Genomic DNA, 27,829 nt, shown 5'->3' with positions numbered 1-27,829 from the left:
AGAATGTACCAGAGAACAGCAAGGTAGAGTGCTGGAAAATGCAGCCCATTAATGGGGTTTATTTTCTTTATAGCCTTACACTTAAAACTTCGGAGGACAAAGCCAGCATTTTCACTCGCAGCCCTTGAGTGCACGGCTTGGCAGGGCAGCTCAGCTCCGTGCCCTGCGGCTGCCCGGCACCCAGGAGTGCAGCAGGAGTCGTGGATCTTCACACAGCCCCGAGCCCGGAGGGGATCCGACGGCCGGGATCCCTGGGGGCGGTGGAGCAGAGCTGCGTCTGGTGGCGGGTGAGGTTTGGATTACGGAACGCCCCCGGTATGAGGTGCTGCCTCTGCCAAAGGCACTTTGGAGCGGGCTGCCTTCGCAGCGATTGTAAACTGGCCGGATTGCCAGGAACGCGTAAACAGCGGCACTGCAGGGGAGGGGGCTTCTCTTCTGGTTCCTTTTGGAGCACACACAAAAGCCCTGGAAGGGTTTTTTCCCCCAAAATAACAAACTTAAATATCTGTAATGAATTGTGTCATTTGGTTTGCCTTTAGATTCTCATTCCTTATTCGTAAGTGTTGCAAAATACGAGATTCTGAAAAGAATACCTGCGGTTGTTGCAGCGCTCTCTTGTGAAAGGAAACTGTAGCCCAGAGCGATGGGCTGCTGAGCCCATTTGGAGATGTCATTGAAGGAGCTTGGAATGCTGTTTAATTTTAGTCTTGCTTTGGAGAATTCTTTAATCTTGCTTTACGACTGCAGGTGTGCCACTCTGAACCTTGGACATGTGGAAATATGCTTTATCTGAAATTTCCGCAGGTTTTAAATTAAAATGAGTGATACTCCTTGGTTCTAAAAGAGATATTAATAAAATCTAAGCTAAACTGGAGTGTGTCTGCTTAGCAATAGCTGGTGCTCAAGTGCAAAGAATTGTAGAATCACTGAATCACCGGGTTGGAAAAGACCTCCAAGATCATCCGGTCCAGCCATCCACCTACCAGCAATGTTTCCCACTAAAGCTCATCCCTCAGTGCAGCATCTGATGCTTCTTCCGCACCTCCTGGGCTGACGACACCACTGCTTCCCGGGCCCTTGTGTTACAGATCTCTGACCTTTCCAGAAGAGCTGTAAAATTGGAATTCCAAGTCTCACACAACCCGTTTGTTTTTGTATTTCAGAAGTACCAGCAGGGCAGCTGCACTGCCTGCACTCCCGGCTTCCTGCACTGCTGTTCCTTTGGAATCATCCTCTGAAACTGATCTGAACGAATAGCATCAGTGCTTGGAGAAATGACTCTTGGAACTGAAATGCATCAAATAGGACACGGGAAGGTTTGCCATCCAACTGTAGGTATGTAACATAGGTGCCAGTGTGAGGAGCCTGCGCTCCTTATGCATCTTTAAGCAGAGCACATAACAGCAGTGGTCCCAGTCATCCTTTCCTGTCACCCATTTTCCTCAAGTCCTCAGGAGCCCATGTGAATTCCGCCCTCTTTAACCTTTCTGCCCATGTGTGATATTTTCCAACAACTAAATGGTGTCTCTTCATCGTGGCAGCAGAACTCTGCTTAACCTGCAGAGCCAGAGGAACGTGTCGAAGGGATGTGCTAGCAAGGGAACTGCATGCTGGTCAGTAAGGAGCAGTGAGCTGAGGCTCATACTGGGCTGCACTGGCAGAATAAGAAATTTTGATTTGAAGAGATGCTTTGGCCCTAATGCTGTATGCAGTACAATGTGCAGTACAACACGAATGCCTTTGGAGGTGGTGGTTGGTTAAGGGCAAGTGGGATCTTGTTCCACTTCGTGCATCTTCACCAGAGCTGTTGCCCAAGTTTCATTATCAAGTACTCCACTGGTTTTCTCAGACCACAAATACTGCTGTTTCTTGGTGTTCTGGAAATGCTCCTATCTCAGATCCTGCCTGTAGCCAAGAGCAAGCAGCCAACCACGCACTGGTGGCACAGCAGGCCTGCAGTGCAGCTGTATTTGTAGGAGTGAGGTGTGCTGCAGGCACAGCTGTGTGCTCTGACAGCTCAGCCTGCAGTGCTGCGTCCATCGGGGAAGCTCCAGCATCTTGTCAGTGACTTTGCTGGTGCTTGTGACTCATTTTGAGCGCTGGGTAGGAGTGATGGTTTATCCTTGCCGTTCTGTGCCATGGCTTTCACGTGTAAGAGTGCTATTGGGGGTGTAGGCACTAAACTCGCACGGCTCGCATTTCCCTCTTTCCCTCGTTCTTTGCCTTGAGGTGATGTCGTGAGTGATAGAGTTCTGGAAGCCAGTTTGTTAGCGGTATTCTGTGCCGAGGGTAATCTCAGCGTGCTCAAAGCAGCAGCACGAACGGCAGCGGGCGGTGTAAGAGCGGAGCGTTGGTGCTGCGAGCGGGGCGAGGGCGGAGCGCACCTCGTGTTGGCCGGCCGGCTCGGCTCACACGGCAGCGCGGCGCCGCCATGCAGGCAGGTGCTGCCGTTTTCATCCTGCCCGGCGCTGTGGGCACTGCGGGAATTTACGTAGCGTGGGACAGAGCGAGGTTTGGAACGAGAAGGGAAGGAGGGAGCGCGGTGCGGCACCGCCTCGAAATAACCCTCGTGTTTTCCTGGTCTGTGCTCCCACGTCTGTACGCGGGGACGGGAACGCGTTCACTCCCGGAGAACAGCTGGAATTTGTCGTGGGACAGCTTTTCTTGGAGGAAGGAAAAAGGGAGGGGAGAAAACCGCCGGTGGAGCTCGGGGCGGGACTTTCGGTGCGCCGTGCGGGGCTGCGAGTGCCGCACGGAGCGCCAGAGGGCACCGCAGCACCGCAACTCCCGGGGCTGCCGCGGGACTTCTGTTCGCCTTAACCGCTAACTGGTGAGAGGTGGTTCTGAGAATCGATCGCTGCGGGTCGATGAGGTCCTAGGGGGACCAACCGGCCGGGCCGGGAGCGGCTCTCCCGGGTGCCGCGTTGTCCGCACACGGACGCGCCCTTTGCGCGCCGGTCCGCGCTGCTCGCTGCTCGCTCCCGACTCCTCGGTGTCGCTGGTCGGCGCCGCGCGCCGGGCTGGGCGGGGGGCGCGGCCGAGAGAGCGGCCCAGCCGCCGCGGCCCCGCCCACACGGCGCGCGCGTATCCGGGCGCAGCGCCCCCTGCCCGCCCCGCGCACGTGCGCGCGGCCCCGCCCCGTCCCGCCGAGCGGGGGCCGCCGGGTGCTCGCGGCGCGGGGGCGGGGCCGTGACGTCAGCGCTCCGCTCCGCCGCTCCGCCGCCGCGGGCGCCCGCACCGTGAGGTCATCGCGCGGCGCGGCCCCGCCGGGAGGGGAGGAGCGGCGGCGGCGGCAGCATGGCGGAGGCGGAGGCGCCGCGGGTGGGCGCGTGGCTGCCGGTGCTGGTGGAGCAGGTGGTGAACGACACGCTGGTGGTGACGCTGCGCTGCGGAGAGCGCCGCTTCGCCGGCGTGCTGCTGGACTGCAGCAAGAAGTACGGCGGGACGGGGGGGGGGGCGGGACGCCGGTGCGCGGCGGGAACAAAGCGGCGCGGGGTCCCGGGGCCGCCGTCCCGCCACGTGCTGCCGGCCGCGGCCTGCGGGGGTGCGGGGCGTCTGCGCGAGACCCCACCTGAGCCCCTCCCCCCCCCGGCCGCGGGCGCCGCACCCGATGAGCCTCGCGGGGCCGGGCCGGCCGTGTGCCCGCGCCGTACGGCGTCCCGCTCGCCGGGCCCGGCCCCGCCGGGGATGCGGCGGGCACGGAAGGAGGTCGGTAGGTTCGGGTTCCGCCGCTGCGCAGGACGGCTGCCCCGCGCCCTCCCGCCCCGCTCCGTGCCGCCGCCCGGCGGAGGTGACCCCGAGCCGCCCTGCAGGCCGCGCCGCGCCGCCACGCGCATTCCCGCAGCGCCGGTAGGGGTGCCGCGCTCGTGGAGGTGCGGTGGTGCGTTCGGCTGAGGTCGGCGCCTTTGCTGACGGAACCGATTTTGTTGCAGCCGAACCCCCTGATGGGTCGATATTAATTGTGTGCGAGTATAAATGGAAGGACGGAGTTTCCCGCTCCGAGGGTGGAGGGGATCCACCCCACGTGGCTGTGTGCGCCCCGAGCTGGGGGGGATGGGATGGGGCGCCCGGCCCGGCAGTGTCTGCAGTGCACGGTGCCCGCCGGCCCGCAGCCCCTGCACGGAGTTGTCTGCTGTGGGCAGAGCCAGCAGCGGACACCTGGGCCCGGTGTGAGCAGCAGCCAGGCTGTGAGAAGGCCAGCGCGGTTTGTGCTTCTCCTTGCAGTAACAGCGAGCTGCTGTGGGGAAGCAGCAGTGGGTTCCTGCAGGGCGGTGTTCTGGGACGGCCAAATGGAATGGTTTTATGGCCTGAAATAACCAAAATTTATAGGCAGAGCTTTGGAGATGGTGCTACTTCCCGTTGTCCTATGAACAATGCTGACATCTTTGGCTGCACAGAGTGTGCTCGCTCCCTTGGTTGTTATTTGAGAGGTACCTGCCCTCTCAGTTGTCTCCTTGAGGACGAGCCCGAGCTCTAAGGGCAAGAACACGTTCCCAATTACACAAGCAGCCCTCCACAGATCCCCGTGACACCGACCGACACAGCGTAGCACACTGTGCTCCAGCCTTTGGTAAACCCTCTCTTTAGCATCTGGGCACTTCAGTTCATCTTTTATTTCAGCAGGAGAGGAGCAGTGACCAGGTACTGGAGTCAGATTGATTCCTCCTTGCTTTCTTTCTGTAAGCTTTGGTTTTAAACTTTGGAGTCTTCGTGGAGGTCAGGTGAGAGAGATGGTCTGTGACTGAGTGAAGGAGAGCGAAGCTGGGGCTCAGAGCGTCACCCCATCCCCTGTGACAGCCCCTCAGAGTGGTCAGAGCCCTCTCTGTGCCACCCTGAGCTGTTCCCTGCCAGCTGGAAGGGGAGCAGTGCCCGGTGAGCCCCCGTGGAGCTGCAGTCTATGGCTGCATCTGCTGCCTGGTCTGTGGCTTCTCTGCATTGCTGGGGCTTTTAGTGACTCATCCATACCTCATTTCAGAAATGGTAAAGAAGCTGAAACGCTTAAGGATCCCCACAGAAGGATTTCTGGAAAGTCAGGATAGCGAGAGATGCCCGTTCTGGTGCTGTGCGTAGGAGTGGATATTTGCTGAAGTGCTGTGCTGGCATTGTGTTGCCAAGTGTCAGGCCATAGCCAGGGATTCTGGTGCTAGAGATGAGGTGCAGTTCTGAGCTTTGGGGCCGCAGAGGAATTCCTTATGGCAGTACCTGTGCTTGGATGACACATGCTGAAATGAGGCAGTGACCGACAGTTGCTGCCCTTACCCCGGCTCTCCTGAAGCAGTGCCGTATTTGTTGTTACAAATGGTCACATATGCAAAGACGAGGGGAGGAGCAGAACTGCACCAGTGAGCCCATGGCTGGGAAGCAGGAGATGCACAGCAAAACCAGGTGCTGCGGGTTTGAGTGGGAAGCTGAAAGCCAGGTGTGCAGGCACAGTGCGGGCAGGGGCTTTGGTGGCTCCTTTGGGGCTGCACTTGCACGTATGGGGCACTGCCTTCCTGTGCCTCTACCAGCCTGTTCCCAGAGCGTGCTGCTTTGCCTTCTGGAACTTACAAGTCAGTGCAGAACCTCTCTGTGCAAACAGTGCGTGGAAAGAGAAGCTCTTCTCTGGCACAGGAGTAGGGCATCTTTTCTAAATTTTGAAACAGTTGTAGATATGGTTGCCTTGTTTTAAAAGGGAAAAATACCGCATTATTAGGACACGGAAGCTTTTTGTGGTGTGCTTTTTTGTTTTTGTGGAACTCGCGCGTTAGCTGCGCAGCCGTGCAGAGGCGCCCCTTCCACCACCCTGACCGTCTCCCTCCATCTCTCACCCCGCTCCAGGTCCGGGCTGTTCTGTCTGCCCTCCTCCTTCCCAAAGCCCGAGGACCCTCCTGCCGCTGCCTGCGCCGTTCCTGCTGATCCCACGCGCGGTGAGATGCAGCCGCAGCCCGGGGACGACCAGGTGCCGCCGCTGCTGCCCGCGCCGCCCGGCGTTGTGCCGCCATACCCGCCCTACTTCGAGGGAGCGCCGTTCCCGCGCCCGCTGTGGCTGCGGCACACCTACAGCCAGTGGGTTCCGCAGCCGCCGCCGCGGGCCATCAAGAGGACGCGGCGACGTTTGTCGCGGAACAGAGACCCGGGACGCCTGATCATGAGCACCATCAGGCTGCGGCCCAGGCAGGTGCTCTGCGAGAAGTGTAAAAATACCCTGAACCCCGAGGACGAGAACGCGGCGGGGCAGAACGCTAAAACCAGGAGGAAGCTGGGCGTTCAGGACAAGGAACAGAAAAAGCACAGCGACTCTGAGTGCCTGGAGAAAAGGAACAAAAGAGAGAAGAGAGAGGATGACAAGTTTGCCGGGGAGCTGGTGCATCGCACGCCAGTTATCAAAATATCCTACAGCACGCCGCAAGGGAAAGGCGAGGTGGTGAAGATCCCCTCCCGGGTGCACGGCTCAGTGAAACCGTTCTGTCCTGAACAGCTGCTGCAGAACAGAGAGGAGGACCGGGAGGAGGTCGGAGATGCTGAGCAATGTCAAGAAACCAAGGGCTTCACGGACAAGGCAGTGGGCAGCCAGCTTGCTTCCATCCCCAAACTGAAGCTGACGCGGCCAGTGCATCCCAGTGCTGATGTCCCGCCTCCAAAGATCCGGCTGAAGCCCCATCGCATCAACGACGGCCAGAGCGTTTCTATCTATAAGGCAGAACTTATCGATGAGATAAACGTCCTTCAGAACAGCAGGGAGACGAATCCCAGTGCGTTTTACGCCAGTGAATCGGCAGACAGAGGTTTGGCCGAGATCTCTTCGGGGAGTTCGGGTGAAGATGACGACTTTAAAAGGTTTCCCCAAGGTAAAGACGGACACGAAAACTTGGCTTTCCTTATGAATTACCGGAAGAGAAAAGCGGATTCTTCTAGTTTGTCAGTGTGTAGTAATGACAGTCTAGACGAATCCAAGTCTTCTAGTTCGGAGGTAACATCACCAGAAATGTGTGACTTTTTACCTGGTGATGATGCGTCTGTCTCTTCATCTTCAAAAGATGAGCGTAAAATTGTGCCGCCCTTGACGGTTAGGCTGCATACCCAAAGCGTGTCTAAATGCGTCACTGAAGACGGAAGGACTGTGGCAGTGGGGGATATTGTGTGGGGTAAAATTCATGGATTTCCGTGGTGGCCGGCACGCGTTCTTGACATAAACCTTAGCCAGAAGGAAAATGGGGAGCCTTCATGGCGGGAAGCCAAAGTGTCGTGGTTTGGTTCTCCAACGACTTCATTCTTATCTGTTTCAAAACTTTCTCCTTTCTCTGAATTTTTCAAACTGAGATTTAATCGCAAGAAGAAAGGGATGTATCGCAAAGCCATCACAGAGGCTGCCAAGGCGGTGGAGCACCTGACTCCAGAAATAAGAGATCTCTTAACACAGTTTGAAACATAACTGTGCCACCAGTATCAGGTGAGTGCTTGCTGGGCCAGCGCTTCCTTCGGAGGAGCTTCCATGTCTTTTTTTAACCAACGTTCCACTGTTTGCATTTCTTAAGAACTGATCTCAGCAGTTCTTAGTCTTAAATGCCTGGGTGTGAGCAGGTGGTGGCGATTTCAGAGGCGATAAGAGCTGTTGGCTCCACAGCTTTGGGAGGACTATGGGACCGAGGCCCAAATTGTGAGGGGTGCCCAAAGCAGCTGACCCCTTCAGGAAGCGAGCGGTGTTTGCTCGGAGAGCTGATGGAATTGCAGGGGTAGGAGAGTCGTCTGCAGCTGGGATGTGGTGAGTACTGGTGGTATCTCAGTTGAGGCAGAACTAATCCTGTCAGGCTGAAGGGTCAGCGGCCCCAGGCTGTTTTCTGAACTAAGGCTCTTCCTGGAGTTGAGGTTGTATTTATCACACGTAGGTGCTGATACCAAGTGGTTACCCACAAGAATTAGATGCTTTTGAAGGTCCTTTCTTCCCCTGCAGTTACTGCAACCCTGCACCGTTTATTTCTTATGATGGCACTTTCTTTATGACTATTGAAAATGATGCTACTAAAAACTGGCTGCTGGGGAGCAGTATTTCACAGCCCCTGGCTTGGCTTGCTGCAGCGTTGGTGCATTGCTGCAGGCCGGTCAGGACACCAACTGCTATTCTTTTGGTCTTCACATCGTGGAGCACATAAAATTGGAAACATGAAAATGAGAACTAATTCTTTTTGATGCCTCTGCATTGTACTTCTGCTGGTTGCAAGCGTGGAGGTGGGGAGGCCTCCTCTCACACTAAACAGCAAAACTTTGTCCCTGATGAAAACACAGTAGCTGTGGATGCCGGGCGCAGTGTGGCTGGGAGTGGATGGCTGTGTGTAGCACTGCTGCTGCCTGCCGCACTGAAATCCATGGGGAAAATTCCATCACCTTGAGGAAGATCTAGAACTGTTGCACAACCTTCCAGTCGTAGTTTCCTAGGTGGGACCTCATCTGTGATAGTATTAAACAAGGGGGTGGACTAGTTTTTAATCTGAAAACCATTACTTATCATTGGGCAGAATCTCCTTGTCAAATATACGCCTGTTACAGAGTGTCCTGCAGTGGATTTTACTGGTTGTCCTGTAAGCTTTTCCCCGAGTTTTCTTTCTGATGCCAGGACTGTTTTTGTGCATGTGCCAGTGCTGCTCCTGCTGCGGGCTGCTCACTGCTCTGTACCTCAGCAATTGGAGTGCAGTGCGACTGTGATGGCTAGTGCTCCTATAATCCTGGGGCAAAAAAGGTCTTTTGTATCCTTTGCTGGAGAGCGACAAACTTGCTTGAATTGAGTTATTCCATCCCAACAAGCCTGGTTGGAGTGTGTACTGAGACTGTGGCACGTTCATCTTGTGGGCTCAGGGTTCACAGAATCACCAAGGTTGGAAAAGACCTTCAAGATCATCCAGTCCAACCATCAGTTCTGGACAACTGGACAGTCAGTCAAGTAAGAATATGTAATGGCAGCAGCAGCATTTAAGCTTCGACCTTGATCTTGCTGCTTAATTGTGGCTAGAAGCTTTATTATATTGAGAGTGTTCGGATTTGACCCGAATTTGTTACTAGCTAGATCTGGAGCATAAATAATCCTAATGCTCAGAAGCTGTGTTATGGTGAATAATGGCCAGGATCCACGGCTCCTGGATAAACCGCTCTGGGGCCACGTCAGCAGGTGGATGCTGTTGCCTGCATAGTACTGTGAGCTGTGCTGTCCTGTAGGCACAGAGCAGAGGGGATGGAGCAGGTCTGTAAACTGAGGGCAAAGAGAAGATGATGAGAGCAACGAGAAAATGATGCGATGACATGGCTGCACCGTACCCTTCCTTCCCTGTGAGTTCTTTGGCCAAGCCTTCCCACGTACGTGCAAATGCATAGAGGCATTTACCATGTACTGCTGTTGTGTTGGTGGTCAGCTGGCTTTCTAAAGTTGATTTTCTGCCTTACTTGTGTCTGAGGTGAGCTGCCTGCACGATGATTTGAGAAACAGCTGCATTTACTCAGAAGGAAACGAGAAAAGCAGAACAAAACAACTTCCTGTGTTCCACGTGTGCCATGCTTGCTCAGATTCCCTGCCAAACCCACGTGCTGGGGCTTTGATACGTCACTTGGATGACAGCTCATTGGTTCTGAGCTTTGCCCTCTATCTAGTTCTCTCCCACCAGGACTTTATTGCTTTCCTTGAGTGATCCTAGGGAAGCTCTACTGCGTTTTCACCAGCTGCTAGTTGACTGTTCTTTTCTGAATGCTGTAACTTAACTTTTCTCTCATGCTTGCATTTCCTTAGTCCTAGGACTTGCACACTGACACCTGAGCTACAGTTCGATGTCAGAAGGCTCTGGTCTTTGACAGGCAGCACAGCCTCAGATCAGTTACAGCTGTTTCCAGGAGCAGGCGTGTGGCTGTAATACTGCACTTTGCAGCTGGAAAAGTGCACTGTGTGGTGACTTCTCCAGGAGCTGCACAAGGGCCCCTTGCTGTGCTCAGGAGGTGCGTCCAGCATCTGCACTTTGCTCCTGACCGTCCAGGCACTGCAGAGCTTGGGAGCTGCTGACGCATTCTGTCGTGGATCTCTGCTGACATATGGGGCTGTTCTGTAAGCCATGGAGGGGAACTGCTGGAAAAAACATACAAACCATTCAAGTATTTGCAAATGCATAAAGAACAGCAAGAAACTGGATTTAAAAAAAAAAAAGAAAACTTTTTGGGTTGGAAAAGCTGATATGACAGTTCTGAGTGTTTATTATTCTATCCTTATTCTTTTGCAAGGAGTGTACTTTATTAAAACCCTGTCACTGTCTTTAAGCCAAGGTTTCTGGAAGAACAGCAGGGAGGCTAGCAGCTCGTAAAAGCCACGTCGTAAGACACTTGGTTCACAGGGTAGCCAGGAGAAAAACACGCACTCAGCATGTTCTCAGGCCTTGTAGCTTCTGCTTTTGTAGCCTCTGTGCAGGGCTGCCACCAGCCTGGCACTGTGTGCGCTGCAGAGATGGCTCCTGCTTCACAGCTGAGTTTGTGCTGGTGCCACAGCGCTGATGCTGGCTCTGCTGGCTCTGAGGCTGAAGGCCGTTGTTAACAGCAGTGCCTGAAAGCAGTGACAGCACCAGCAGATGTGAGCTGGCCTCCCTGGCCTGGGCCTGCCCTGCTGGCTGTCAGGTCTCACGTTCCCTGGGCTTGGAGCCAGTGCTTGGCCCGGCCCTTACTTGGCACTGCTCCTACTGCAGGGCCTGGAAAAGTGGGTGCCTGGGATTGTGGAGGGCATCGGCTCTGCCGGTCCTTTGGAGGCCCTTTGGTGCCGTCCAAAGTCCCAGCTGGGGGTGGGCTGTGTGCTGCCCAGCTGAAGGGGGAGGACGGTTCAGGCTCAGGTCTGGCCCTGCAGCCCTGGGGCGTCTGTGGCAACATGGGGGCAGGAGGCTGCTGGGAACAGGACGCTGGTGTCCCTGAACCTGGTCAGCCTGCGAGGTGCCCTGCGGCAGCAGCTGGCGATGCTAGAAATACAGTGGGGAACTTGCCTTTCGTGTACCAAAGTGGCTGCTGTGGAGAGCTGAGCTCTTGGTGATCTGAGCTATGGACTATAGGTTGGGGGGAAAGAAATAAAAGCCAGAAGAAACAGGCTGAAATATGGAGTGAAAGAGACTGACCTCAGCACCGTCTGCCTGGAGTGACGGCTGGGAGGCTTTTACAGACCTGGGGCGAATTCTTGTGTTGTCCTCAGCCCCGTTCGGGTCTGGGATTGGTCTGCAGAGGTGGGGGGTGGCAGAAGGGCTTTGTGGGGAGTGGTGAGGCTGCAGCTGGGTGCTGGGGATGCATTTCTCAACAGCCTCCACTGCGGGATGTGCCCAGGAGCCGGGCCCCATGTGCGTGGCACTGCAGCCTGACTGTGCGCTCCATAGCTGATGCTCTCCTGAGGACAGGAAGCTTTCTTGCACTGTTGCATTTGCTTTCTGCTCGCTTTTTTGATAACATCATATTTGAACTTTGTATTTAGTCCTGCAGCTGCATAAAGTTGAAGTTCCTAGAGCTAAACAATTGCTTTTCTGTTATCTTTCGCAATGATTAAAAAGCCAGCTTATCTCAGATTTTATAAAGGCAGCTCTTTAATAGTAAAGCTCTTTACAAAAACTGCTGTAGACTTTCGTATTTGTCTCTATGTGGAACAAGCTTACAGTATGTATATCCATTTTCATTTCCCCCTTTATTCCCCCTTGCCCCCAGGTGTGTTGTGACTGTGATACCATTAAATGTTAAAAAGCTGCCTTTCTGAGGATTTTTGTTGTTCTGCTATTAGCTAATAGACCCTCCACATCCGTCCGTTCAGCCATTCGTCAACAAAGCACCCTGCAACTGCATCCAGCAGAAATCAAAGCTTATTGCGTGCCTGCTATATATAGTAAGCTCTAATGTAAAATTTGGAACGTTGGGTTATGACTTCACCTTCAAAGATGTTCAGGGCTCCGTATGCGCATGCAGCCAGTGCTGCTTGCCAGCACTTCATGAAGCAACATAAACCAGCCTTCTTTTTCCTTTTACTCCTTCTCTCTGCTCTACCAGTGGCACCAAAAAGGTTATATAACTGCATAGAAAGCTGTGGTAGCTGTAGTTCTAAAAACACCTACCTGGTCACGTGGAATATTTCAGCCCAGAAGAGGAGTGCTGAGATTTTTCTTGGCCTTGTTTCTGGATGGTTCAGTCAACTAAAACCAAGCATCCTGCTTAATTACTGCCTCTCAAAAGTCTTCCTTCAGACAGCTTGGAGTCAGCGTTGTGTACACTGACACAAAGTGGGAGAACAAGTCTGGAGCAGCCTGCACTGCATACCTCTGTGCCTGGTGCTGGGGACTGCAGTTGCAGCTCTGGCAGCAGCCTGCTGATGGCCCTGCTTCTCAGAGCGCTTGGGCGTTTGTGACCACTGCTGCTGCATTTGCAGACATCTGGATCTGAGTTCGTGCCGCCTTCTGCCCCTTTGCATGCGCTGCCCTGGGTGTATGGTTTGGAAATGCCAGTTGGCCATACGCTGTTTCTAAGTGCATGCAGGCTGCACAGATTCCCAAGAAAAGAATGTGATCATCTTATGTGAGCTGTAACTTCAGCTGCCAAAGGAGATTTGTGTAAACTGAAGGGCTCGGCAGCTCTCTTTGGGAGGACAGCAAGATCCTCTCTGTGCAGAGGGGACCTTCGAGTGCGGTGGAAGTGGTGAGCATGCAGCAGGAGGCTGAGGGGCTGCAGAGGGCTGGGTGGCCTGCAGCCCTGCTCTGCTTTGAGAATGGGAATTTCTGTCCTCTTTCCTAACCTGTATTTATTTACTCATTTGGTTTGTTGAAGTTACACTGTAGCTGGCTTCCCTGGCAGATGGGATCTCAGGCTCAGGGATTGTGACAGGCGGCTTAGAGGTGAGCACTGGCAGCACCGTGGGGGAAGTCCTTGTGGAGGAGGTCCTTCTGCCTCAGTTCATCCTCTGTCTGTTGCAGTTAGGCAGGTGTTTGCAAAGTTTTGAGCACCCTCAGGTTGCACCTATAAGACTGATTTGTGCCATGAAGGAACAGGGGATATTTGGAAATGGGAGTACGCTGTGTAGAGAAGGGTGCCGGTTCCTTTGGAGGAGAGGAGATTAAGGTGTCTTCAGTAGCCATGCATCGTTAATATCTTGTGGAGGTGCTCGGCCCATGAGGCTGGGTGACACAGTGGGCTGGCAGAGGTACTTCCCAGTTCAGTGCTCAGGCATGAAAGGCAGGGAGTTGCTGGAAATAAAGCATTGCACTTTGAAGCTAAAAATTGATGTGAAAACTGTTATATATCGAAAACATGCAAATCGTTGATTTTCAGCCTTGATACGTAGGTAGGATTTTTTTTTCTTCCTCAAAGTGCCCTTACTGATGCAGGTCAACATGAATGAGAGCAGGTGTGGGGAGTGAGTAACAGATTCTGAGTTCTGCCTGAAAAAGGCAGCAGAAGCTGCATACACATATCCCACAAACTAGTTGAAGCTGGGTGCCCAGCTTATTTGTTTTGAACTGCTTGATGCATCTGTTATGTACTTCACACCTACTTTTAAAGAATATCTGGACTTTGCATTGCCAGGTTTAGAAAGCTTTGCATGGCCTGAGATTGTAGGCTTCTTGTGTCTGTCAGTGATGACAGAGATGGTGTCTAGTGCCTCAGCTTGTCCTCCATATCTCGCAGTCCCTGCACCCAAGTCTAGCTCCTCAGTGAGTTGAAAGTGCTCTCCTCCAGAGCTTTCCCTGCCGCTGAGCAGGAGCAGATCCTGCCACGCATGGCAGTGGTGAGGTCCATTGAGTGCAGGAGGGCAGGGGCTGCGGCCCCATCCGTGCTGAGGCTGCAGGGCTGTGCCTTGGTGCCAGCAGTGCTCTGGTCCTCAAAGGCTCCTGGGCCTGTGTGAGCAGACTCCACTCAGCTCACCAGGCTGTGTGTACTTTCCAGTATCACGTGCCTCACCTTTCCCACGTCGTGCTGACTGCCTCACATTATCTGTGTGACCGTTTCTTTGGTTGCTGGCATGTGTGCCTTTGTGGAAGAAAGACAGAAGGGAAGAGTAGGGTGTTTTTTAAAGAAGGCTTTTTTTTTCATTGAGTTGAATATTTTCTGAAGAAAATATTAACCAATGTACCAGGTCCTGTTTAATCTGCATTAGATTTTCACTGTTGTGAAAACCTTTTTCTTTTTGAAAAGTGTGTACCTTGTGTGCTTTCTGCAGTTGAAGAAATGAATTGTAGCCAAATCACTGGTTTAATTTCCTTTATGAATGGTGACTTGCTCTGTTTGATCCAAGCCAGTAATTTGAGCTGTAATGCAGAAAGCCCCAGAGCTGATGCTGTTTCTCCCCAGAGCTGCTGGGCCGGTGGGCTTGGTGCTGCAGATGCACCTGCCAACCCAGCCAGCCATGCGCGGCACCTTGGGGTGGCTGGAGGCGAGCTGCTGCCTGCGCTGCTGGCCCACTTCTTGGGTCCTGCTTTCTTGGGTCATGGCAAGCACAGGGCCGCTCTGCCCGTCCCCTCAGCTTCTCCTGATCAGGTGTTTCAGCAGCGCTGCCTTCAGAAGGAAGGACAGTTGGGACCTGCCCGAAGCCCCCAGATTCTCGGGTGCTGGCTGGGCTGCTGCAGGTACCGGCACTCGGCTCCCCTCAGCTTGCTGCCCAGTCTGACTCTCCCCAGAGGGGAGCTGTCTGGAGGAAGACCGGTCTGGCAGTGCTAGTTCTAATTGTGCTAATTGTGTCCAAAACGAGCTACGCGTGTGAAGGTGAGCAGGTCCCCATTCCTTCAGCTCTTGGCCTGCCGCGGTGGGCAGAGGGCCGCAGTGGGAGCTGCCCCACTGCAGTTATGAGCTGCCCCGTGCCTGGGCTTCTCCAAAGGAGCCTTGAAGGCAGCTGGGCGCACGCTATGAACGACGGTCACTGTGTTGCTGCTGCAGGACGCGTGTTGGCCCGGTGCAGCCGGCCGTTGAGGCAGGACACCTGAGCTGGGCAGCACACGGAGCTTCGTGACCCTGCTTGGCACCGTGCTCCTGCTGTGACACTTCTGTCCTCCGAGTGTTAGCGTGAGATCGCAGGGTGTATGCCTGGCCCGAGGGCTTGCTGCTACCTTCTCAACAGTGGAATGCAGAGTTTCTCTTCATACAAAATATTCTCCATCCATAATCTGTCTCTGAAGAGTCGGCTTCTTGCAGAACGCGTTTGAGGGATATTCTACCAAGTCTGTAGACTTTGAAAGTTAGTAAAAATGCACACGAGGTGATACGACATCTCAGTTTGTTAGGAGCAGGGTAATTCTGATGAAGGCTGAAGGAGATCGTGGAATCTGATTGCAGCCCTCTGACATGCAGCTTTTGGGGCTGATGTTCATGGTGCGTTAAATCAGATCTTTGAAGTCTTAAATGAGAGTGCAGTGTTCAGAATCCTTCTGGGTGATGAGGCTGTGCAAACTGGTGTCTCTTTTGGTTCCATGCCTGCAGAGGAGGTCTTGGTACATTTTCAGCTGCGGTGGAAATGTAGTCATCTTTCTGTGTTTGGTGTTGGCATTCTTGGTTTAATTGTGTTCTGTACTTAGAACTCACAAATGTCAACTATGAGGGGCTTTTAAATGTCTTTGATTTTTTGCTTCCTAGCATTAATCCTGTTTGCCTGCATGTCCCGTCGCTTTGACTCGGCCTCTCTAGTTGATTTGGCTTGGACACATGTTAGGACCGATCTGTTTTGAACTGTTTCAAACTGAATTCCTTTTGAAGTATGTTGCAGAAATGCTTTTGTAATTGAGAAGTGCAGGTGTAGGTCCCTATGCCATTTTGTAAAAATTCATTTGTAAGTTGTTCTAAGTTTCATTAAACCGTTTCACATCTGCTCTTCTGGCTTCTCCACACGCAGACAAATGGATGTGTTTTAAACTGACTCACAGCACCAGGGCAAATGCACCTGGCATGCAGATAAGGTGCAGAAAGCTGCAGGTTTGCACTGTTCTCTTTGGTGTTTTTTTTCCTGCGACAGGCCCATGGCTCTCCAGTAGATGATCCTGTGGGAGCCTGTCCTCTGCCTTCTGTAGTGGCTGATACTTAGTGAGAGTGCCAAAGGGCCACAAGTCAAGTGTGAAGCAAACTTCATTGCCACTTGGTATCTTCATCTTTTCTTTAGCATTTCTAAATGTATTCCTTAGCATCTCTAAACGTAAAAAGAGCATCTCACGTATCTCATTGCCTAAATACTCTTCAGAAATGGGCCAGTGTGTTTGGTCACATCCAGCTGTGCAAGGGTGGCTGACAGGAGGCTGGTAGCACTGTCCTTCTGAGTCAGACACTGGGTGACCTGAGGGATGCGCAGCACTGCTGTGGCATTGCGTTCTCATGGAGCCTGGCACAAACACCTGGAGCAGAAGGGGAGCTCCCACGGTGAGCGGGGCTGTGGAGGGGAGGCAGGGCCAGCTCTTGCCTTTGGAGCTTGGGCTGCCGCACCTCTTCACTTAGAGCAGGATTTGTGTACTGTGGCAGCAGTCGGTGCCTTGAGCAGCTGCTGGTACTTGGAAAAGCTTCTGTAAGGCTTGCTGTCAAGAGGGAAATAATCCTATTTTATAGATTGTCTTTGAAAAGTGAAGGCAGAACTGGGCAGATGTTCTGTACGTGGTGCTCTTTGTAGGAACTCGTGGCAGATTAACCCACAAGACCCCACCCTGAGCAGGGGCTTAAAAGGCTTTAAGGCAGAGACGAAGATTTTTATTATCTCTGGGACTCATATCACGTCTGTCTTGGAGAAGATTCCCACTCCTCCTTTAGATCTGTTAACTTGACAGGCTTCTTCCGAAGCTGCTGCTGCTGCTGCCTGCTGAGCAAGCTAGAAGCTGCAGAATGCCAGGCTGTATTTAGCCAGAGTCCGGAGCGTGTGCCTCCGCCACTGCCGCTCAGCCCGTGCCTCGCAGTAACCTCTCCCTCTCTCACTTTCTTCAAGGTAAAGAAGATAAGAGCACAGCTGTTCTCCTAGAATGTCACGAAGTCTGTACGCATCCTGACACGCTCCCCAGGAGAAGCGGGAGGTTGCCATGCACGTGACAGGAGGACGGGTTTCCTTGTCAGCTCGCACTGCTTGTCATCATCTGGGAGAGGTGACAGTCACTGGGACGTGGAGTTAGGAGGCTCTTCTGGTGTGAGGCTGGCAGGAAAGAAAAGGATTTCTTAATCTAGGATGAGAATTTGACAAGTCATACGGCAATGAACTAGGAGAACAGCAAAAAAACACAACTTGGAATGTATTTATTACCTAAAAGTTAGCTATTCTTGATAAAATCCCCAAAATTATGCTGCTGCTTATTTTACTTACAGATTTCACACACTTCTAATTTTAAAGCTACCAAACATTTACTCCATTATGTACTCTGAGAAATGTAATTGGAGGAAGACATACAGAAGAATGAAATCATTGTAGTGTCTTAAATACAACGGACTCACTTTTGTGTCTATTAAAACTTGGAAAATGTGCAACACGTAACAATGTGGCTGTCATTGCATATGTTAAAGCTTTTTAATGTGATTTGCTGCAGAGCTGAGAGAAGTGATGTTTACGAGTACGCGAACAAGTAGTCAGCGGGTAACTCGGATGGCTGTGTGCTAAGTGAGGGAGCTGAAGTCACCCGAAGCCGTGGGCAGCTTTGGTCTGCTTGCACTACGTGCATGGAGGTGAGTTGTTAGCCTGGTGGGCCAGCTGGAGGATGAGCTAACGTGTGTCCACACCTAGTCAGCAATATAAGGCCTCTTAAACACCTGCCGCTGGGTAGAAGAGGTCCTCATCCTCACACATTGCCAGAAGTGGCTGGCAGTCCTTAAGAAAAAGAGAGAAAGCAAGCGGGCTGTCCACCCTACAGGAGAAATGGCTTACGAACTAAAGTGACCTGTAATCAAACTTCTGAAACTGAATCACTTAATTTCTTTTGGTCTGCAGTTGTTTAGGTTTTCCCTGGAAAGAGGTCCTGTCTAGGAATTTGATGAGGAATATCAAATATTGGTAGGAATTTGTTGCTTCTGGTGCTCCGAGAAGAGTTCAGAGTTGCCCTTGCTAGGTCAAATGTCATCTGCATGTGCTAGAAGATTAGCTTCTAGCTGAAGAACCATTGCACAGATTTTACTTCCTGTTTCTTCTGAATCTGTTGCAGCAAATACTGCGATGAACTGTTGTCAAATTCAAAGACCGAGTGGAAAGGAAAACATAGAAGCTTGTTTTCTTGATTTATGCTGGTTATAATGTGGTATTGTGAACGTCAGCAAGAGAGATCCGAACTTCCTCTTTCTGCCTAACAGCAACAGAGTTCAACATGAAAAGTCCAACACCAGAAAATCCCTTCTGCTCAGTCTCGATAAGAGCATTCAGTCAAAAATGTTTCTCTTAAAACTGTTGAAAGGCTGTGGTAAACAAGCAAACTAAAATGTATTGCTAAAACAGGACATTTGTCTCCCAAGGCCAATTTTGGCTACCTCTGCAAACAAATAATTTTCCTGTTTTCCAGAAATAAATGTAAAAAAAAGACAGCAGTGTATAGAGAAGGAATGTGTTCTTGCACCTTGTGTACAGCCTTTAAGAAGCAGTTGTTTACCTGGCATCTGCTGTCCCCGTCTCAAAACAGCATGTGTAGCTGGCGAGGATGCTGAGTGCTCCCACTCATGGGGAAAAAACAGTTTGGCCTTTATCAATGAGTCTTGAGGAATTTCTGGGTTTTTTTCCTGTTTGTTTTTTTTTTCTAGCATCCTCTCAAGCTTAGGGCTAGCTGGTGGCTATGTGAGGTGCTTTCTATGTTTGCTGCGCACACAGATGTTCATTGTACAAATTCCCTGCCAAGATGTGTTGCAAAGCTTTCTGGCTGCAGCGCGGCAGCAGTTAGCTGGCAGGAGTTACAGATAGCCTGCTGGCTGCTTAAAAGAAAAGGGCAAAACGAAATGAAGCAAAACCCCCACGTCCAGGAAAAGCAGCTACCTGGAGCTGCTCCGATCTGCAGGTGGTGCCAGTTGCCCCAGGCACAGCTCACAGGTGCCCCACGCTCTGGGTCTCCCTGCCTGCTGGTTCCAGTTCTGAGGGCCGGTGCTCAGTGCCTCTGTTCTCCATCCTGGCGTCAGTGCGGCGAGCAACATGGAACGGATAGGAAGGTAAGATCAAGCCCAGCGTCCTCCCCTTGATGCTGGCAGTAGGGCTGGCAGTGCAGATGTCCGGGGGCCCTCCGTGATGAAGCAGTGCTGCACTTCAACCCCCGCTGCATGTGAGGCCCCGCCAGCCGTTGGTGCAGTGGCAGCCTGCCCAGGCAGCCATGTCGGAGCCGGGCTGTGCCGGTGCTGTGCGGAGCGGCCCCTGCAGTCACACCTGGAGCCTCCAGCTTTGTGTCCTATCATTTTCCCAGGGGTGTTTCGTACCTGGGGATGGGCTGCATCCCTGTGCCTGTGTGGGACAGCCCTGAGGCCGCCGGGCCCCGCACAATGCAAAGAATACTTTCTGCCACCTGACTGCCTGCACACGGGGAGCTGAAGGAGAACCTTAGGTGCTGAGCCCCGGCCAGGCCCTCCGTCAGCAGTCAAACAGCCCGGAGTGGCTCACTGCCCTCTGAGGGGTGGGGGGACTGTGGCCCTTCTCAGCAAGTTGTGGGGTGGCATCTGGTGACACTGTTCTCTGTATCCTTGCGCTGCCAGGATCTGACGTGTGTCTGTGTTAATGCCAGCTTAAAGGATGAAGCAGATGAGTGAACCTGAAGAGCTGCTGAAGGTGAGTCAGCAGATGGACGCTGCTTGGCTGTGCACGGCTGCAGAGTGCAAAGAAGGCTGTGGGGTGACCTCATTGCAGCTTCCAATACCTAAAGGGAGCTTACAAACAGGAGGGGAATCAACTCTTTGAACGGGTAGATAACTGCAGGACAAGGGGAAATGGCTTTAAGTTGAGGGAGGGCAGATTGAGGTTGGATGTCAGGGGGAAGTTCTTTGCTGTGAGAGTGGTGAGGTGCTGGAGCAGCTGCCCAGAGAGGCTGTGATGCCCCGTCCATCCCTGGAGGTGTTCAAGGCCATTGGATGGGGCCCTGGGCAGCCTGGTGTAGTATGAAATGTGGAGGTAGATGGCCCTGCCTGTGGCAGGGTGGTTGGAGCTTCATGATCCTTGAGGTCCCTTCCAACCCTGGACACGTGATTCTGTGATTCTGAGTTTCAGTACAGACAGAACATAGCCCTCAGGGGCCTGAGCAGCCTGACCTGTGTGTGTGTCCTTCCTCAACCCGAGGCTGAGCTCTGCAAGTGGATTACACACCAGCCTTAAGCAATATCCCAGCACAAAGCGTGGCTGTCCATCTGCAGATGGGAGTTGAAGAAGCTGGCTCACTGAAATGATTGTTCTTTGGTTTTGGCAAGGCTTAAAGCAAAAATCTCACTGCAAATTGCCTTTTTGCCTTGTCCATTATGCAGATAAGTGATAAGAATTATGCAGCAAATGCAGAAGCAAAAGCCAAGAGCATACTGGTATTCCATTTCTTATCTGATTTTAAGAAGTTAAGTGGAAGTTTCTGTTGTATGTAATGATGTGAAGCTCTGAACAGCTTACTTTAGTCTTTTGTTCTGACAAAGCAAAACTCTATTTGGCTAAAAAAAAGTGGAAATTCTTCAGGGATTGTAAGTTGTCTTCAGTATTCTCTGCCAATTGGTTTTGAGTTACCCCTTGAACACCACTAATCAGTTCCTACGTCTGGTGACACTGTTCTTTCTGCTCAATTGTAAAGGTTTCCCTTCATATAATTCTAAAACTTGCATGTGGCTTTAGGAAATGGCAGGGCTGCTTCAGTTCATTTCAGTTCCTGTTACACTAACGGCTTCTTATAGCCGCCTCTGCTCCACGCTGCGGTTTTGGAGGTTTCCTCCTGAGCCCTCCAGCTGTGCTTCGGCTCAAACAGCTGATGTCCTAAGCGTAGGGCCTGCAGAATCACAGATTGTTCTTTGGTGTATTTTGGGTCGGGATTTTTCTATGTTTTATTCTGATTTAAATACTAAAGCTATTACTATTTCCTTGTAAGAAGGCGTTCTGCAAATATTCTGAATCTGCAGATTGCAGCTATATGTGCACGATCCACCTTCCCTCGGCCTCACATCTCACACATTTTGAGCAGCCTGTCAGGTCTGGGAGCCTCTCCGCACCCCTGTGAGAGCTGTGCCCAGTGGGTTCACACTCTCTGAAGGGGAGAAGTGGGGTGTTTTATAGAACTGGAGAGTGATTTGGTTATATAGCTGGCTCTGATGAACCCAGCAGGTGCCCTGGCTTAGCAGCACCCGTGTCTTGGTGAGCTGTGGGGTGCCCCCGTGACGGCGCCGTTTGGGCTTGGGCTGGTGGTCTCCCATCACCAGCTGCTGGCTCACCCACCAGCTGGGTGCCAGCTGTGTGGTGGTACGTGGCACGGAACGTGGGCCAGCCCCCACCTCGTCCCTCCCTGTCCGTGGCAAGGGGCTGGCAGCCAGGCTGCAGGAAAACCTACACCAACCATTTTATGGTGTAATTGAACTCTCCACGCCTTCTGTTGACCCGAAGCAATCATTTGTCATAACTGATTTGTGGAATTTCAGCTTTTTACCTGCCATAGTCCCGCAGGCTGGAGGTGTTGGTGCCGGGAGGGGGCTGAGCTGTGCCCTGCCGGGCCCCGTGCGCCCTGCGTGCCGGGCAGTAACGGGTGTTGAGATGCTGGGTCAGCGGCCGCTGGCACTGGGCTGGTTCTGCAGGGTTCTCTGCCACTCCTTGGGGAAAAAAAATCATCCTTCTGGCCAGCTGGCTACATTCAGCTATAGCTGTGCTTTGTGTTAGCATGTCCTGCTGGCTCGGCTGCAGTCCTGGAGCGCAGACCTTCCCTGCGGCTGCAGCTGCCCTTGGTGGGCAAGAGGCCCTGAGCAGCGCCTTGTGAAGGTGGGAGCAGCCTTCTGCTGGCCACAGGCAGCTGCTAGGCTGTCAGTTTTCTGATTTTGCTGGATCCTCAGATGATCGTTACTGTCCAGGTTTCATTACTACTGATAGCAGAGCATTTCTAAGCAGCACTGGCGGTGCCCAGTAAGAGCAAGCTGCTGGCATCCAACCCAGCACCTCTCCTGTATGGAAAGTAATTGCTTTCTTCTGAATATTTTTTTTAAGTGCATATTATAAAACTCAAAGTTGGGCGAGTTGTTCTTAAAATTGATTTCTCTGGGAAAAATACATAAATGGTAAGCTGGTTTGCATTAGATACCAAAGGCTGGAGCATTTGGCTTTGATAACCAAAACCTAACGTGGCCTGAAACAACGTGTATGGAAAAGAATATCCGAACTGGATGCTGAGCAAAGCCCCAGCTGTGCATTTTGGACCTGCAACTGCACTGTGATGGCAACTGTACCCCATGACCTGGGTGGTCGTGAAGCCTTCATGCTGCAGGACACTGGGGCTCCTTCCTGGCACTGCGGTCTGGCTGCTGCCCCTCCCTGCAGGCCCGCTGGCCCCACTGGCGCTGCAGTGCCTGTGTCTGAAGTTTGGGCTTGTTTTGCATTTTATTTCTGGCTTGTGGGTTCTGCTTTGATTCTCTTTATTACTTTCCTCCACCTCATAATTTTGCTCAGCGATATAGCTTGCTGAAGCCTGTAGGGAATTGGTATGGCTTTAATTAGTTGATGGGCGTGAGCTAATGAGGGGTTTGGGCTGGGGTTGTGCTGGCTGGTGCTGTGGGGCTGGGCACTGGGGGAGCAGCCACGTGCTGCTGCGGGGAGCGCAGGTATGCACTGCTCCAGTGGCAGCACAGTCTGTGCCAGTAGCTCTAGATAAGCATCCTCATGTCGCCATGACCTCTCCAAGCTGCGTTCATTTATGATTTGCACAACTGAAGTTTTGTTGGTACAGAAAAACGGAATTTTCCCGGTGGCAGGGAGGATTGGCAGATGAGTCATTGGACTTCATTAGCTAATCTTAGATCTGCTGTGAATTACTCAGTAACTACTGATACAGAGTGGGCTAAGAAAGTGCTCGTTCTGAGCACTTAATTTTAGAATTTGGGCCTCTTCTCCAGCAAGGAGACTGCATACATGGGATGGGTGCCACCAGCATCTGTGCATGCTGCTTCCCAGGGGCTGGCCTCGGAGGAACGCTGCTGTGAGATTGAACCCATACATGAAGTTCAGCTAGGTGAGGGTGCAGAGAATGCAGATGGTGGGCGCCACACAAACTGTACCCACGCTGTTCTGTTTCCCCCTGGGCTGTACCGCCTGGTCCAGGAGTGTGGTAATGGCCTCTGGCCATGCTGGGCACCACACACACTGCCACTGGGCACCGTTTTAGGGGCCCTGCTGCCAAAGTGTCCCGTGCCAGGCTGTAGGGTTCCTGACCCACCTGCTATTAGGGGAAAATATGACAGAGAGTGCAGATAAAATCTTGTCACCACCAGGTGACCTCTAGCTGAGATGGGTACCCAGACACATGGCTTATTAGGAACCTGGAGCACACTGACTGCTCGATTCCACCACAAAGGGTTTCTGCTCTCTTCCAAAGGTTTCCTTTGGAACGTGGTACCTTGTGGAGTTCCACAGGACTAAACCATTTTGAGAATTATTTGTAGAATCATAGAATGGCTTGGGTTCAAGGATCATCAAGTTCCAAGTCCCTTGCCACAGCAGGGCCACCAATCTCCAGGTCAGGCACTAGACCAAGCTGCCCAGAGCCCCATCCAACTTGGTCTTGAATGGCTCCAGGGATGGGGCATCCACGACCTCTGTGGGCAGCTGTTCCAGCACCTCACCATTCTCTCTGTAAAGAACTTCCCCCTGACATCCAATCGAAATCTTCCCTCCTTGAGCTTAAAACCATTCTTCCTTTTTTGGAAGGAAGCGTTTTTACTTGTTAAGAGTAGATAGTGATAGTGACTTGCTGCAGTGAGATCTTCCCGCAGCCTTCTCTTCTCTAGGCTGAACAAGCCCAGATCCCCCATCCTGTCTTCATAGGAGAAGTGCTTCAGCCCTCTGATCATCTTTGGTTCTCCTCTGGACCCTCTCCAACAGCTCCACATCCCTCCTGTATTGGGGGCCCCTGACCTGGACACAGCACTCCAGATGGGGCCTCACAAGAGCAGGGAAGAGAGGGACAATCACCTCCTTGTCCCTGCTGGCCACCCCTCTGCTGATGGAGCCCAGCATACCACTGACCTGAAATGCAAGAGCACACTGCTGGCTCGTCTATAATTTTTCATCCACCAGCATCTTCAGATCCTTCTCTGCAGGGTTACTCTCAAATTCTTCTCCCAGTCTGTACACGTATCTGGGATCGCTCTGACCCAAGTGCAAACCTTGCACTCAGCATGTTGAGCCTCATTAGGTTCACACAGGCCCACCTTTTGAGTTTGTCAAGGTCCCTCTGGATGGCTTCACTTCCTTTTAGTACGTCAACCACACAGCTCAGCTTGGTGTCATCAGCAAACTTGCTAAGGGTGCACTCGAGCCCTCGAGTTTTGAGCACTCGAGTTTCCTCTTTTAGTATTTAAATGAATGTCACTTTTCCATGTTTTGCATTAAATTTGGACTTGTCTCTGCTGGTTTCTGAGCTCACTTGCTTACTGCGTTACAATGAGGGGTTTTGCAGAAGCTGTTGCTGCCATAGGCACCGTGCCAGCAGTTCCCCATCCATCACTGTGTTGGTGCATTGGGAGCCACAGGGTTTCTCCCCAGCCTCCGTCCCAGCAGTCCCCTGAAGGAGGGGGGGGGTTGGGATGCTGGCCTGTGAGACTCTGCTTTCATCCTCTTTGTAAGGCTCACATGTGTGCCAAACACCACAGCCGTGCTTTCCCAGTGGCGTTTTCACATGTGACTGGAACTAAAGATGAGGTTTGTGTTAATGTATCAGTAATATTCTCTTTCTGGTGCTGGATGTTGTCAGCTATCAAGCGATGCTGTATGGCTTGGCCTTTTGCCCCTGACATATGAAACACTTTTTGGTAGAAAAAATGCCTCAGTTTCAAGAAATAGGAGTAGGGATCTGGGCAATAACTGCCTCTGGAAACATCTGTTCTGCTTTTCTGTGTATGTCACCTCTTTCTTAAAAAACGAACAAAAAAACCCCAAACTTTTAAATTAAAAAGAAAATACTCAAAATGTAAAACTTTTCAGTATACTTTTCAGTTACAGTCACTGGACTGGCTTACAAATGATCATTAAAAGCTACGTTAATGCCACTTTATTTTTACATGTTGGTGCCCGGTGGGAAGAGCTGCAGGGCCTGCACCTGAGAGCCCTCCTCCCCAAGAAGCAGGTGCCTTACACAGCTTGACCCCAGCTCCCTGTGCTCACACCGCCTTGCCTCGGCCCCGTCTGCCCGCTGTGTGGCCGTGGTGCTTCGTGGTGAGCAGTGGGTTCACGCCGAGGAGGCGGCGGCAGCAGCCAATGGGTGGGGAGAACACTGCACCTGAAGTGCTCCCATCTTTTTTAATTATGGACTTACCACCCCAAAGAGTTCTTTTAGAAGCATCCATTTGTCATTGGAACGAGGAGCTCCAGCCCTGAGATGTGGCAGCCCGTGAGGAGGGCACTGCTCAGCTGCCAGGACACGGCTTTGGTGCCCACCCTGCTGCACGCGCGTTGGTTGCCTGCCCCGCAACCACCCCAGTGCTACTGAATGCACAGTGCCTGCTTGCTGCTCGTGTGTCTTACTGCCTTGCACACCTGGCTTCTAGGTAGCAAATGCAGCTCTTCCTTCTGCTTAATTTTACTGCCTTGCTGAGATTGTAAAAACAGGAATGCAGCCACAGCACTTGTGCCAAAAGAGCGTAAGTGACTTGTTCTGCTCTGTGTGGGATAAGCAAGCACACAGGCACAAGAGGGACTGCAAAGGCACCTGGTGCCCGAAGCCTTGGCTCAGCATCCTCAGACCATACTGGGTGGCACATGGAACAGGAGGGCTGTGGGGGTGAGCTCCTTGTTAGGGAGCACTGTGCAGTTTTTTAGGGGGAGAGGGATGGCGTGCTGGAACTCGTAGGTGGGGCCAGACCCATGGGTCTGCTGTGCTCAGGGACCTAGAGAACTTGGCCTCCAGCAGCACACAGTGGTCAGTCAGATAGCAGGGCTGGCTCAGAGCCTGCAGTCTTCTGCCAGCACCATAACAGTCAGGTTTGTCAGAGGAGCTGCATTTGGCTTTATGTAGTGCAGCAAAGGGGAGCACGAGGCACAGGACGCTGCACACCCCACCGGCTGCCATGCTGTGTGCAGGGCTTCAATTAATTGCCCATTCACATAACCTGTCACTGCAACACTGGTCCTGTAGTTATCTTCCAGTTGGAAGGAGTACTGTGGCCAGAAGTCAGGACTTTCATCCTCTGGGAATTCTGGATACAGTCATCATTCATTTTGGAAGTATTTACATCAGATGCAAAAGAAAACCTATCTCTGACAGAGCATGCTGACTGTCCCTGCCACCTGGTGTTACGGGAAGGATGGGGGAGTGCGGAGGGACATGGTGCTGCATAGGAACAGAGACAGCAGAAGGCTGGGACATGGGCTTTACAAAGACAGAAGGGCTGGGGCCTGTGCTGGCTGAAGATGCTTAGCAGTGCAGAGAAACAGAAAATAAAAAGAGCTGGCTGAGGTCATGCAGAGAGAACAAAATAAGAAACATGTTCCTGCCCGTGTGTTTCTTCCTGTCTAGAGGACATTCTGGAGGCTCACATCCAACGCTGGCGCTGGAGGAGACGCCCCTGTTGTCAACAGGTCTGAGCTGTGCTTGTGAGGCCTGGGGGGCTGAGTGCACCCTGCTGCCCTGGTGGTGGGATGGGGTTAGGCTGACCTGCAGCACTGAGCAGGGCTCCGGCCCCTCGGTGACTGCAGGGAGCTCTGTGGGGGGCAGAAGGTGCCTGTGATTCCCATGCATCTTCAGTGTCTCCAGTCCTTGGCTAGGTCACCTGGCAGTGGTCAGAAACTAAATGGTGAGGAATGAGGCATGCCCAGGAGAACAGCACACAGCTGTGGAGGCAAAAATGTGTGAAACAAGGTTGTGAGAGGAGCGACTAAGAGGCCAGAGCAAATCCCAGCCCAAGGCACAGCAAGCCCTGCTGCACACCATCCCTGCTGGGTTCTGAGCGCAGTCAGCAGGAGGGCTGGGAGCAGGGCAGCACCAGGCATCACTTGTGCACACCTTGTGCTCTGCATGCTGTGTCCGGGTGTCCAAAGGGCACAGCTGCTGGTGAGGCAGGGCTGCAGTGAGCAGCTGTGTGTGTGTGCAGCTGTGGCTGTGCACATCATGCAGGCTGCCCATAGGGTGACACAGGAGTCGGGACAGCAGCATTAGTCCCAGTGCTGCTGCCTCTGTGTGCTGATGGCAAGCAGAGCAGGTGTGGGCCTGAGAGAGTCCCTGCTGTGTGCCTAGGGGGTGCCCGCTGCTGTCGGTGCCCCATAAGGGAGCTGAGTGCGGGGCTTTGGGGCCTGAGCACGCTGTGAGGTGAACATCAGGCACAAAAGCTGTTCTAAGGGGAGCACTCGGAACGGAGGGGTAGGGAAGCCCTCATTAATACTTGTAGCTGACATACGTGCCTGGACATTGACTCAGGAGAAAGCGTACACAGTGGAGAGCATTCAGAGCTCGTGCTGATGTTGTACCGTTGCTGATGTCCTCAACTACTGTGCAATTACGTGTAGAAATAGCAGTAGTGTCCAGCTGCCATCAGAGCCGGAGCGAGGCAGGGGTCGTGCCCAGCAGGTCGTGCCCAGCAGGTCGTGCCCAGCGCCGTGCCCCACACTGGGGCTGCCCTCCCCCAGCTGCTGCCATTTCTCTGCTCACTGCAGCCACTCACAAAGCGCCCGTGTTGGAGCTGGAGCCTGGGACGGCCGGCGGCTGCCTGTGTGTTTGTTGATGTATTTATAGATAAGGTG

At 52.7% G+C, this 27,829-nt stretch overlaps 1 protein-coding gene across 7 annotated transcripts in view; it reads left to right on the top strand.

The window, feature by feature from the left end:
• The first annotated feature begins 3,259 nt into the window (after nt 1–3,259).
• Nucleotides 3,260–27,829, top strand: part of PWWP2B (PWWP domain containing 2B) — a 125,327-nt gene continuing 100,757 nt past the window's right edge. For 6 of the 7 annotated variants that reach the window (XR_008205069.1, XR_008205070.1, XR_008205071.1 and 3 more), the window contains exons 1-2: nt 3,260–3,434; nt 5,821–7,432. Coding sequence is in view for 4 of the 7 variants with exons in the window: in XM_052677054.1 (XP_052533014.1) it covers nt 3,298–3,434; nt 5,821–7,414 (1,731 nt within the window). In the remaining 3 variants the exon portion in view is untranslated. Of the gene's footprint in view, nt 3,435–5,820; nt 7,433–16,912; nt 17,453–27,829 lie in introns of those variants that run through there. The other variant, XM_052677051.1, reaches the window with a different exon arrangement.

Source organism: Tympanuchus pallidicinctus, unplaced genomic scaffold, assembly GCF_026119805.1.
Source record: "Tympanuchus pallidicinctus isolate F22 unplaced genomic scaffold, pur_lepc_1.0 scaffold16, whole genome shotgun sequence".
NCBI classification, from domain to species: Eukaryota; Metazoa; Chordata; class Aves; order Galliformes; family Phasianidae; genus Tympanuchus; species Tympanuchus pallidicinctus.
The sequence above is the reverse complement of the archived record's forward strand: the minus strand, read 5'-3'. Positions and strand labels throughout refer to the sequence as shown.